The sequence below is a fragment of the Pristiophorus japonicus genome, chromosome 4, assembly GCF_044704955.1.
Source record: "Pristiophorus japonicus isolate sPriJap1 chromosome 4, sPriJap1.hap1, whole genome shotgun sequence".
Taxonomy (NCBI): domain Eukaryota; kingdom Metazoa; phylum Chordata; class Chondrichthyes; family Pristiophoridae; genus Pristiophorus; species Pristiophorus japonicus.
Window position 1 is genome coordinate 186,248,314 of NC_091980.1, and position 14,187 is coordinate 186,262,500.

At 41.6% G+C, this 14,187-nt stretch overlaps 1 protein-coding gene across 7 annotated transcripts in view; it reads right to left on the bottom strand.

Annotated features, from left to right (window-relative positions):
* Positions 1–14,187, bottom strand: part of actn1 (actinin, alpha 1) — a 208,944-nt gene that overhangs the window by 47,777 nt on the left and 146,980 nt on the right. For 4 of the 7 annotated variants that reach the window (XM_070878914.1, XM_070878921.1, XM_070878918.1 and 1 more), the window contains exons 7-8: positions 11,995–12,076; positions 6,018–6,103 (exon numbers count right to left, since the gene is read on the bottom strand). In XM_070878914.1, coding sequence (XP_070735015.1) covers positions 6,018–6,103; positions 11,995–12,076 — 168 coding nt within the window. Of the gene's footprint in view, positions 1–5,715; positions 5,802–6,017; positions 6,104–11,994; positions 12,077–14,187 lie in introns of all 7 variants that reach the window. The other 3 variants (XM_070878920.1, XM_070878915.1, XM_070878917.1) reach the window with 1 other exon arrangement.

Below are 14,187 nucleotides of genomic sequence, written 5' to 3' on the forward strand. Positions count from 1 at the left end.
TTTGCAGCCAGTTTTTATGTTCCCTGCAAGCTTACTCTTATACGCTATATTTTCTCCCTCCTAATTAAACCCCTAGTCCTCCTCTGCTGAATTCTAAATTTCTCCCAATCCTCAGGTTTGCTACTTTTTCTGGCCAATTTAAATGCCTCTTCCTTGGATTTAACACTTTCCCTAATTTCCCTTGTAAGCCACGGTTGACCCACCTTCCCTTCTTACGCCACACAGGGATGTACAATTGTTGTAGTTCATCCATGTGATATTTAAATGTCTGCCATTGCCTATCCACCGTCAACTCTAAGTATCATTCTCCAGTCTATCCTCGATAATTCATGTCTCATATCGTCGAAATTTCCTTTCTTTAACTTCAGGACCCTAGTCTCTGAATTAACTGTGTCACTCTCCATCTTAATGACGAATTCTACCATATTATGGTCACTCTTCCCCAAGGGGTCCCGCACGACCAGATTGCTAAGTAATCCTCTCTCGTTACACAAGGCCCATTCTTGGATGGCCTGCTCTCTAGTTGGTTCCTCGACATATTGGTCTAGAAAACCATCTCATACACTCTAGGAAATCCTCCTCCACAGGTTAGCCCAAATAATATGCAAATTAAAGTCACCCATGATAACTGCTGTACCCTTATTGCACGCGTCCCTAATTTCCTGTTTGATGCCATCCCCAACCTCCCTACTACTGTTTGCTGGTCTGTACACAACTCCCACTAGCGTTTTCTGCCCTTTGGTGTTTTGCAGCTCTACCCATATAGATTCCACACCATCCACGCTAATGTCCTTCCTTACTATTGCATTAATCTCATCTTTAACCAATAACGCTACCCCACCTCCTTTTCCTTCCTGTCTGTCCTTCCTGAATATTGAATACCCCCGAATGTTGAGTTCCCAGCCTTGGTTACCTTGGAGCCATGTCTCCGTATTCCCAATTACATCATATCTGTTAACAGCTCAGTTAATTCATCCATCTTATTACGAATGCTCCTCGCATTGAGGCTCAGAGCCTACAGGCTTGTTTATTTAACACTCTTTGTCCTTTTAGAATTATGTTGTAATGTGGCCCTTTTTGATTTTTACACTTGATTTCTCTGCCCTCCACTCTTGATTTTCTCCTTCCTACCTTTTGCTTCTGCCCCTTTTTTACTTCCCTCTGCCTCCCTTCATAGAGTCCTATCCCACTGCCTTTTTAGTTTAAACCCAGTCCCACCCACCCCTTCCCTCAACGACTATCTGTCCCATCTGAGACAGAGTCTGTGGCTCTCGTATTGGACTGTTCCAGCCACCAAAGAACTCACTTCAGGAGTGGAAGCAAGTCTTCCTCGATTCCGAGGGACTGCCTATGATGATGATAAATAGAACAGTCCAACACGCTGTTCCCAGTCTTCAAGACAATGATTCTACACAATGTTACTTAAAAGGAGCAAATCTTTTTGGAGGAGGTTGTGTCAAATTGTTTTATTGAAAGTGAAGTGTTACTAGATTTTCCAGGGTGTATCTGTATTGTGAGAATTACACTAACAAATGCAAGTAATGAGTTAATTTACATAAGAGAAGCTCCCTACAACCACCAACATTTTTGTATTTTTCCGATTTCGGACAAGAAAATCAAGAGTGTACGTATCATACCGAGACATAGTACTAATGGTGGCGTGAGTCGGGGCAGGTCGAGGGTCATTCGTCAAGGCTCAGACCGATTGCTCGCCATTTAAAACATAGCGGCGAAGCCGATACCTAATCCGGCCCGCCGGTTTTTGGACAATAATTCCAGATTTTATTTGACTGATATCAAATGGGAGTTTCTCAAAAATGTCCGGTTTTCGGACAATTCCGATTTTCAGACAGCCGGATTTGAGACGTTGTACCTGTAGCAGGTTTTTGGACCAGGACATTAAAATAAAAATAAGCAATGACGAGGGAAATGGGTTCATTTGATTAATTTGCTACAGCCCAATTTTCAGTTAACACTATCGGTAACACTGAGATTTTGCTGGCCAAGGGACTCAAAAAAAAATTGAAGGCAAGTTGCAAACTTATTCATCGTCCACACAACTTATAAACTACTATAAGACTTCAAACCCAAAGAACGGAAATGTTAAAGTACTGTGGAAGCTGGTAGTGGAGTGACTCACTGTATACTGAGTGCAGACAGTTCCTGTCAATTATTTACCAACTGCATTTCACACACGTGACAGAAGAGCTCACATGACAGCTTGTCAACAAAAAAATAATTGTTCCATAGAAACCTGCTAATGTGTGTTTGTGCAGAAAGTCACTCAGCAAATACATTTCCAATTCAGCAGCCATTTACAGTATAGGTGCAGGTTTGCTGTTTGTTTGTGGCCATTCAAATCCAATATTTACTTACTAAGCAATTTTCTCTCAAAGCTGCACAAATACATTGGGTAGTTATGCTAGGATTACCATGTGTGTTTAGAGTGCAATCCAGTTTGGATACCTCAATATTTTCATTTTTCAGGGAGGCAACAATCTCAAAACATGTGCAGTGTCCAATATTAGTATGCTATAATGCATCCTGAGTTGCTCAGCTCCCACAGTCAGGACCCAGCAGTGGAAAATGGATACCATCACATTTTGGAAAAGCAGGATTGAGAAATTCACTCCTCCTTAGAAAAGTATAAGCCTCTCAAAATACTTCACATAAAAATAAGTACTTGGGAGTGCAATGATTTATGTAGGCAAATGTGGCAGCCATTTTGCACAGCCATGAAGATGAACGGCCGAGGGAGGATCAGGTTGAAAGCCTATTTAAATAATAAATACAAGTGTGTGTGTGTGTGTGTGTGTGTGGCATTGGAACTCAAGTGAAACTTTCACCTCTGTCTCACTTTGGACAGACTGTTGGACCAGTTAGAACAGGGGGCTCCCTTAAGACACACAAAACCACAGTGAAAGACTTGCAGGGTACTAAAAGTCGAAGAAATGCACGACCAGTGGAACAATTCATGCACTGTCTGAAGAGCGAGTTACTACACACAAACTAGCACCAATTCAGCATCAACTTGAAACACAAGCCATTAGTGCAAAAGAAAAAAAACTACAGTAAAACCAGGGCCTGTACCTGCATGGTATCAGGGACAGGACGAGAGGGGAAGGAAACTGCTCATGGGTCATTTTCCTCAGGCTTGCAATACTAATATCGGAGTGGAAAATGAGCAATGAGAAGAGGGTTCAGAGAAGAGCAGACAATAAATGTTTACATTTGCACAAATTCAGTAAACTACAGGAAATCATTGCAGCTGTTTCTCTACTATAGTGCAGACAAGATGCTGCACGACAGGGAAAAACATATTTGTGGACAATATCTGACCAACTGTCCTTAGGAACATCATGTTCAATAAGCAATGCACAAAAGAATAAATTTTCATAAATGGCCTCACATTTGAACCACACACGCGGTCCAGACATTCATTTATAGGCTTGAATAAACCTTCCCTCATCAAAAGTTAACAGAGGGGCCATTCACTTACCAGTTATTTTCCAAGTGATGAGTTCTCAATCTCAATATCAGCTAAGCAATCATACAGGTGTTTAGGTTGTTCCACCCATCCAGGAGATAGAGAGAAATAAAAAAGGCCGAGTCTGCTTGGTTGCAGCCTCTTGATGGGTTGGTTATAAGCGGGTCAGCTGCCCATCTTCCGGACTCGGGAAGCGGTACAAGGAATGGAACAGAATGACTAAAGAGAGAGAACAACTAAAGCACGAGGGAGCTAATGCAAACAACTTGGCGCTATGGAAATTAATACAAATGTCTAAAAAGTATAGTTATATTTATGAAACGATAGTAATCGGGAATGGTTTTAATACGATTTCTCCATTGTTCATACTCAAGCCCTCTTCATAGAGAAAGAATCCACACTGAAGAGTTCATAAAAATGAGCGGACGCCACACAATGGTTTTAAGAGGCAGGCGTGTGAGCTCATGATTTGGACATCATTTGCTGAAATTATTTTTCATTCACTGTTACACATCTTCAATACAACCAGCCATTTTGAACCATAATGATGTTACTCTTCAGGTCCCATTAGAATATTTTTTTTTTTTAAAAAGCAGAAATCAGCTACATCATTAAATGTATAAAGTGCCCTGCCCCAGGAAACAAAACAAATATGGAAAATGGTACCGCAATTCGCACTACTAAAAATAAACTTGTATTGAGTTAATGCAGTTAGGAATCAATTAAGCATATTATACACAATGATTAATTGAACATTATATTGCTCTGAAGATCGGCCAAGCCAGAGAGTGAAGCAAAAGATATTAACATAATAAAGAGAAACGGATATAGTCTACGACAGATAAGAACACCAGTTGCAAGAATGAAGCAAAGAAATTGTAAAAATAAATACATATTTCAACATGAAAGTTGGAAAGGGATTTGCTGCTGGCTTATTATGGACCCACTAATGTTAAAGTCCGGGTTGATATCTCATCGATAGCTGGGATGCATAAAGAGAACTGTCACACAGAACAATTAGAAAGGGAAAGAATGAGAGTTGTTGACCTGGAGCCTGAAATTTACAACTGCCTTTTGATCAGCTCCAGTTGTAGTTACCAGGATTTGCCCATTTAGAGCAGAGGGCCTTAAACAGGCTAACCATCACAATCCTGTGCCAGACACAGGACTAGCTGCAATCAAACTTTGCTACAAGTTTGCCAAGCTCTGAGTCAGGTCCCCAAGATGGAACAATCCAGGAGGGAAAAGCAGATGCAAAGAATAAACTGACGGGAAGTATTTAAATGAAGTCATTCACGTTGGGGGAGATTTGGGGTGGCGGGGCATAATGATCAATCGGATTGATAGCAGGCATACAGAAGTCTATATCCCAGACTGTCCACTCCTGGCATCCCTGTGGCAGAACAATGAAGGAGGAACTTGAAGGGGGAGGGCGGGGAAATGGCAGAGTCAAATGTGGTTTTGGTTTGTTCTTTTGATGTCACCAGTTCAGCACCAAAGTATCATTAACAGTAATTACTCATACAGTTGCTCGGGATGATGAACAAATTTTCATACTGATGCATTCAATACTGACAGAAATAGGTCATTCAATGATTTACACTCTTCATTACAGAAGAGTTTTCTGTAAAAACTTAAAGAACAGCATTTGCTGCAAGTGAGAAGAGAGAGCCCTACAATCCAGGATAGTTGGTGTGATGTTCAGGTCCAAGGATCTCATTGCCACTCAAACTCGTCAGCTGTATCTTTTTTTTTTTAAATGGTTGGAGAGACCAATACAAGAGCTGTACAAAATCTGGTGGACGAGGCAACAATGCGATTCAGCTCAGCACTGCGCACACACACACACATCACACCTACCAACTCAACCGCAAAGTGATAGAGGCCAGGTGGATGGAGAAGTCTACAGTCAAAGTGCAACTTTGATATATTTCGCTCCTTTTCATATTTCAAAAATGTGGGAAAGCAAAATGGGGAATTTGACTACCCAATCGATCAGATTTATATCAAACAAACCGCATTCTAGGGTGACTGAAGTGGAATTGGTGCAATGGATGAACAATATATGTTCATCTCCTAAACCAGCATCTTTTAAGATTTTTATTAGCTGGACCACCGTAAGCCAGACTAAAATAAAAGGTGAAAAGGGCAATATTGGATCTGGCGAAACAAGATAAGAAAATCTAAATGAAAGAGGAATTCTACAGGGGTGAGGTAAGGTTTCTCACCTTCTGCGCACCTGAGAACGCATGGTAGTAACATGAAACATAGGTCATTATAGCCTTTTCATCCGGCCTAAGCGTGTTTATAAGATCTGTGCAAGGAAGACAAGAAAAGATTAAGAAAGAAAAGGTGAGCCAAGATGCAATCAGCGAAGAACCATACTGTTCCCATCATGCAACACAGGAGATCATATCAAGAGTGGAAAGTTCAGCATGGGAAAAACACATATCAGCTGGAGAACAGAAAAAAAGATTTATAGTTAGCCAGAGAAGCAATTGCTGCTGGGAAATATGGATTCCTGGGATACCTTTTGGGCTCCTGAAAATGCATGGTAGAAGCTAGAGACATAAGTCATGATTGCCTTCTCATCCGGACGAGCTGTACCCACAATGTCTGTCAGGAAACACAGGAAAGGATTTAATTTTTTTTATTTTAAATTCAACACAATGTATTCATCTACTGAAAAGTCAATCTTGCAGAGGGGGTGGGGGAGGGGGGGACATTTCGAGACAGTTATATTACACAAGACAGATGGAACTGGGGGCTACACCAGGAGCCTGGTGCAAGAGACCTGTAGTGATTGTTGCGTTCAGTTGAAGATGATCCACAATGAGTGAAAAACAACATATCGTATAGTCGTTAAGATTTTAATTGCCCCAATGCACGCGGAACGCCATAGCAGATTAAGCTAAATCCCACCATTGTTGATGACCTACAAGAGTTTGTTTCAGACAAATTAACAATATAAAATAGCACCATCAACGAGTCCAATGACAGAAATAGAAGGCATATTAAAAACTACTATCAAAAGAAATCAATACAACGTGGCCAATGCATCATCAACTTGTGAATTGGCTAGGTTGCCATGGCAGAATATCAGGTTATGGTGCGTCATTATTTTTTTTTTTTTAAAACAGGAAATGTTTTGCCATGGGACCAGCATTATCATGGATTACCAGAACTAGGGAAGCAAACCACAAGCAGCAAAATATATTGCTCAAGATAATAACATGTTTTACTTTGGATAGTACACAGTGTAACACAATTTTTATCAAAAGACATTAAAGATTTACCATTTTTGCTATTTGAATTTCTACTCCACAGTTGTACTTGAAGGGTGTGGGGGGAATCTGCTGTGCCCCACCCTGGACAAGATGATCAGATCTCACTGCATCCTTCAACAGTCACGTAAGTAAACGACAATCAGTGTCCCATTGCTTCTTTGAGGGATCAGATCATCATGCTCAACAGTTGGAAGGCACTTCCCATTTTCCAATTACGGACCGCAAACAATGACTTCCAATAATATGTGGCCAAACACAGGCATAGAGCCCATTCAAGGCATAAATCACATCAGTCAGGCGACAAAATTAAAAAGTACTGCAAAAGCTTTAGGCAATTGGTGCTCCAATCAAAAGGAAGCTCTACCCCAGAGGGGGATTGCTTTTCTGCTAATTAGTTTGAAGATAACAATGACCATTGATTTCACACACCAGGTAGGATAACAGGATGGGTCCACTGCAATTAAAAATATTCACATGCAAACTCAATCTTGCAATAAAATAAGGCACAACTGATGCTCAACTGAGTGCATGAAAGGAGCTTTAAAATCTAAAATCCTCTGAAAGTAGGCCAGGTGGATAAGGTGGTTAAGAAGGCATATGGAATGCTTGCCTTTATTGGCCCTGGCATAGAATAACAAGACAGGGAGGTATGCTTAAATTGTATAATACTCTGGTTAGGCCACAGCTGGAGTACTACGTGCAGTTCTGGTCGCCATATTATAGTAAGGACGTGATTGCACTAGAGAAGGTACAGAGGAGATTTATTAGGATGCTGCCTGGAATGGAAAATCTTCGTTTTGAGGACAGATTGGATAGGCTGGGTTTGTTCTCATTGGAACAGAGGAGGCCGAGAGGAGACCTCAGAGAGGTGTATAACATTTTGAGGGGCCTGGATATAGTGGATAGCAAGGGCCTATTTCCCTTAGTGGAGGGGTCAATTATGAGGGGACATAGTTTTAAGGTGGTTGGTGGGTTTAGAGGGGATTTGAGGGGAGGCTTCTTCACTCAGAGGGTTGTGGGGGTCTGGAACTCACTGCCTGGAGGGGTGGTGGATGCAGAAACCCTCACCACATTTAAAAGGTGCTTGGATGGGCACTTGAAGTGCCGTAATCTGCAGGGTTACGGACCTAGAGCTGGTAAGTGGGATTAGACCGGATAACCTCTTGTGGGCTGGCGCAGATATGATGGTAAGTACTGCAGGGAATCGAATACGGCCAGGGTGATCTTCTGGACTAGTTTTGATCGCCTGGATGAGTCGGAGAGGAATTTTCCCAGATTTTTCCCCCAATTGGCCTGGGTTTTTTTAATCTGTTTTTTGCCTCTCCCAGGAGATCACAAGGGGTGGAGTGTAGAATGTTGCGGTGCAGGGGGTGTCGCAGTTGTGTGAGGCGGACTGGTTGGGCCGGATGCTCTTTACCTTTCCGCCATTGTTCATAGGTTTATATGTAACCTTTAGGGCTGCTGACCGAGGGCCGTGTGGCTCTTTGTCAGTCGGCGGGACACGATGGGCCAAAATGACCTCCTCCTGCACTGTAGATTTCTATGCTTCTATATTGCTGCTTTTGCACTTAAAAAAGAGGGTTCTGATTTGCATACTGCAAAATGAGTAATATAAAGGCGAATCTGGCTCCTGATCACATTGAAATTGTGTGGCCTGTAATTACTCCGGTAGGCAGTCTTGCATGGTTTGGACATTGCACCAGGTATAGTGCAACTCCAACTCAATGCACAGCTATACTTTAAAAGCACCCAGGCCATTGATCCATCCAAGAACTTTGAAACTCAGCATGAAACCTTTTTAATGTTGGTAGAGAAAGGCACTCCGAACAGGAAATGTCACAGCCCAGGGTAGCAGAGCTCACAGTGAGTGGCAGACAGCAGTATAACTTGGACCTGCCAGTTGCACATCTCTATCTATGGCAGTCATCTGTAGTATAACAGCACCTTCAAAGAGGAGCGTTGGCATGTGACACAAGGGACTATAAAAAAAATCATAATTTTTGCTAAATTGTAACAGGTTTATTAAAGATTGTTTTCACATTGTTCAGCGTATACAGCGCTTAACAGAATGCTGAAGGTTAATCAGAGAAAACACCCATGAGATGATGTGAAATGGTGTGATTTTCCTGGTTTACATGCCATAAAACTTCCACACTTATTAAAATGTGTATACTACTGATCCAAGTTAGCTATTATCGCAACATTTAAGATCAAACAAACGTAAACCCTTATCAACTGTGTAAGGAACAGAACCGTTCAAAATTCACCCGGAATTACAGCCATTTAGTTTACCAATCAGCCTGATCTGGCACCAAATCCAGTTATTTAGCCTTCCAGGCATCTACACCTTTCAACTTTCCCGATTTAATCAGAAAGTATTTTGCAAGCCAATTCCAATTCTGTCTCGCTCTCTTAACTTTGAAGCATCAGTTTCAAATTGTAAAATATTCTGGACTATTGCAAGCCTCAAGGTCTCTTTCTGGAGTTATAGAAGTTGGGAGAATAAGGAAGTCTGGGATGTGCTTAACTTGTCATTCCTCCCCCCACCCCCGCATTCCACATACTTCCTTTAGAGGGATTAACAACTTATTGTACACTGCCTATATAAATCTATTGTAGAACAAAAATGCATTAGTATTTATGGAAATCATAATGGACAAAAACTTATGGTAAGTGGACAAATACTCCTCCCAGTGGCTTAGCAAATATATCTAGTGTGTGGCTCAACCTTACAGCCCAGGAGGATCCCTAGCTGTGCTGAGCTAATTGACGTCATCCAGGGCCATAGTAAAGCTGCTACAATATGCCTCATTGTCCCTCGGTGTGAAAGATGGGGGTGGGGAAAAAACAAAAACCAGTCGGGGTTGCTGCTCTTGATCACAATTTAGAAGCCCTGTCTGGAGTGGACAAAGGGTGAGGATAGGATTAGGCTTGGCTGTCAAACAGTTTGCTGACTGTCTAGGCTCACACATTAATAATGCCCATTTGGGCAAGGCACTGGAAGGCAGCCATTGTCCATGAATAGGCATCTCAGCAAGGAATGGAAACATGTGGGATGAGTGGGTGGAAGGGGAAAACAGGAGAAAATTGGTGGGGAAAATTTTGCCAATTTGAAAAAAAAAGTCACAAATAATGCTCCAAAATATGTAAACAGAAATTATTTGAATATTCAAGACAATATTCATAGTAAAATATTGTCCCTTACTTTAGCCAGATACGTTTGATAGTCTCTACCTCACCTCCACCCCTCTCGACCCCTCCACTGCCTCTGGTTTGTCACGCTACTTGTCCGACATCCAGTCCTGGAAGAACAGAAATTTCCTCCAAAGAAATATTGGGAAGAGCAAAGGCATTTGGTCCCCACCACAAACTCTGTTCCCTAACCACTTATTCCATCCCTCTCACTGGCTACTGTCTGAGGCTAAACCAGACTGTTTGCAACCATGGCATCCTATTTGACTCTGAGCTGAGCTTCCGACCCTTATCCTCACCATCAACAAGACCACCTACTTCCACCTTCTTATCATTGCCCGTCTCCGCATCTGCCTCCGCTCACCTGCTACTGAAACCCTCAACTATGCCTTTGTTACCTCGAGACTTGACTATTCCAATGCTCTCCTGGCCGGCCTCCCATCTTCCACCCTCCATAAACCTGAACTCATCCAAAACTCTGCTGTCAGTATCCTAACGTGCACAAAGTGCTGTTCACCCATCACCCTCTGTACTCAGTGGCCTACACTGACTCCCGGCTCAACAATGCCTCGATTTAAAAAAATTTCATCCTGGTTTTCAAATCCCTCCATGGCCTTGTTCCCCTCGATTTCTGTAATCTCCTTCAACCTGAAAACTCTTTGATCTCTGCACTCCTCCAATTCTAGCCTCTTGCACATTTCTGATTTTAATCACTCCACCACTGGCAGCTGTGCTTTTTGCTGCCTGGGCTTTAGGCTCCGGAATTCCCTCCGAAAGCCTCTCTGCCTCGCCACCTTTAAGACGCTCCATAAAATCAATACCTGTCCCGATATCTCCTTATGTGACTTGTTGTCAAATTTTGTTTGATAAGCCTGTGAAGCACCATGGGACGTTTTACTACGTTAAAGGCACTATATAAATGCAAGTTGTTGCTGTGTCCCCAATTAAAAAAAATTGCAGATGGTCACAGAAGTTTGTTTAATGAAGTTAAATGCAAAGTTTCTAACATGTTATTCAAGTAGGGAGCTGAAAGGTTAAAGCTACTTCTACACTCGAGACTTCAACTTTGAAGGTCAGGAACAATTGCTCAATTGAATACTTCAGTTGCTCGATCTTTCTTTGGTCAGTTGGGTGGCTGACGTGTGTGGAAACCTATCTCCACGTTTGAGTCTCTAAACCACGCTACTGAGAAATCTATATATCTATTATATATATCCCCCTCTCCTAGGCATCTCATCTTGGAGCCATCTCAATCCCAAAGGGAGCCTACTTTGAAAATAGACAAACCTTTATTGCCACAGCAGTGCCAATTAAGTCAAATTTTCTCAAGCCCTTTCTGGTCATTGATGACATTTGCTGTAATGTTAACCCTAGAGACCAGACTGGCAGTCATTGCACTGCAGCCTCTTTGAGTCTATTAGTTGGACCATTCTTTCAAATTAAATCCCAGAACACTAGGTTTGGACATTGAAGAGATGCACTGACTCTGCTCTTTGCAAAACAAGGAGCATTTGCCCATTTTCTCAAGGAGTTGCTGTGAAATCAGGATTCAATTCCAAGTAGCATATGCACTGTCATTTGGGACCAGTTAACTCTAGTCCTATTTATGCTACAGCTAACTAGTGGTAGCTTTGGAAGTGTATGTCTAGTCCAGAGATTATTGATTTTGATTTGAGTGAGCTCTGAAGTAAAATCTTAACTTCTGCATTTAAATCAGCTACAAACCAAACAGTTCTCCATAAGACAATAAATTATATCACAGCATATATTGCTGATTTTTAATCAAAGCATGAAGTGACGTGAAGTCCTGGAACAGCACAAATTGCGAAAGGGTGGAATTAAAGGCAACTTGCAGCCTAGGTGCACTTCAAACGGTTAAGACTGCAACATTTAGTTACTTGCTTTAACTATTTAAAGTGCTCTTTACTCAAAAGATTAGGTTCATCTAGTGATTATAACAGTTCTAAGATGCAACAAAAATCCACTAACATTTGGTTAAGACTAATTACAAGTAAAGCCCCTTCTCACCTTCAGCATCCAACATTTTGGGAATGTCCAGGTATTTTTCTGCCACATCAAAGGCCGTGTTCAGGTTGGTGTAAGGGTCATCCTAACACAACATGAAAGTCAAAAGGTCAGCAGGACATTTCAATACCAACTTGCTCCTCTTCATAAGGAAATTTAATATTCATATAGTAATCTTAAAAGTCTACTGCGGTGAGGAAATTCATAATCCTATCTAGAGCAAATTTAAGTGAAATTATTCATAGCTGACCACACAAAGCAAGATTTCTCAGCTTCCAATTGGAATAATTAGAAATTAGAGTCCTTTAAGTTGCAGCATTCAAACAGCATGACAGCATCACCACTCAACCATTCTCTGTCCCAATGATAATCACCAGATGCTGCTTTTGTGCTGGAGGATTTTTTAAAATACACTAGACGGTCACATCAAAGAAATGCAACAATCTTCCTCAGATTTCCTGGGTTAAAAACAAATCCCAACTGGGGCAGATGGAGGGAAGACATGACTGCAACAGATCAGGGAAAAAAATTACAAGGCTATGGGGAAAGAGCAGAGGTGTGGGACTAATTGGATAGCTCTACCAAAGTGCCAGCACAGGCATGATGGGCTGAATGGCTTCCTTCTGTGCTGCATCATTCTACGTCCCTATGATTAGTAATCAAACGAAGACAGAAGATACTAGAGATACTGTGCGGGCCAGGCATCATCAGAGAAAACACTTCAGGAACAAACCCCCTTCTCAGCACTGCTTCCAGACTGGTTTTAGATTTCCAGCATTTGCAGTATTCTGCTTTTCTTTTAATGATCGGTAGTCAATCCCGTTTCAATTCATAAAAACCTCTGCCCTATATCTGTTTTAAATTAGGAATTTAAAGTTTACCAGTATTGTCGCAAGTTTGAAATAATCTTCTGCAACTGCATGCTGGGAGTCTGTCTGCTGTCTGCCTGTGTGTACAGGGGAAGGTCGAGAAATTTGCATCCCTTGTCAGTCTGTACACTGCTGCAGGCAGTCTGTCAAGGTAAAATTGTTTGATTGTTTAAGCAGACACATGATGCCAGGATTTTTTTCCTTAGAGCAGTGAAGGGTAAGGGGAGATTTAATAGAGGTGTTTTATGAGGGGTTTTGATAAATAAGGAGAAACTGTTTCCACTGGCAGAAGGGTCCGTAACAAGATTTAAGATAATTGGCAAAAGCAGAGGGGAAAGAGGTGATGAGAAGATATATATTTACACAGCAAGTGGTTATGATCAGGAATGCACTGCCTGAAAAAGTGGTGGAAGCAGATTCAGTAGTAAATTTCAAAAAGGAATTGCATATTAAACTTGAATGGAAAAAATTTCCATGGCTACGGGGAAAGAGCAAGGGAGTGCGACTAATTGAATAGCATTTTCAAAGAGCCGGCACAGGCACGATGGGCCAAATGGCCTTCAGTGCTGGATAATTCTGAAGTACTTTTTCTGCCTCTTTCTGTGGGCATAGCACCAGTAACTTTTTTAGCATTGGACAATGGCAGAGGTGCGCTTTCACAACACTTAGTTGTCTCCTGGTTTTGTTACGTTTTTCCTTATCTAAGTTTTCGATCCATTTGCTGGGAGCAGAGATTGTACATGTTGTTTAAGTCTAAGCCAGTTGTATGTCCTAACAATTGGTAGAAGGTGCCAAGTCCATCCAAATGATCGAAATAATATGGATCCTGTGGCTATCAATCAACTGATTACAGACGTCAAGCCATTACCTGTGTTGACCATTTTACTGAAGCTGAGGAAGGAAAGGTGATGCTGCTGTCGGTAATGAGGAAATGGCTTGTTCAAGATTGTTACAAGGATACTTTGGGTTTCATCTCACAAAGCTTTTCATCACAGATATATGGTCCATAGTTACTGAACAGAACTGCTAAAGGATTTTAGAGCTTGAATTGCTTTTAGAACTATAGGCAAGAAATCAATAATTCTATTAGTGCATTCAACTGACTGACGGACCCATCTTGCTCCTGTGCTTTTTTCAGTAAAAACTAATTCGTAACTTTCAACCTATAGCAGGTTATTTTCTGTCCATTTCAAAGCAATCAGGAGTTACAGGGATAATCCACAATAGTAAAACACTTCATTATTCTGAGGCTGAATCAGACTGCTCGCAACCTTGGTGTCATATTTGACCAGAGATGAGCTTTCAACCTCATATCCTCGCCATCACT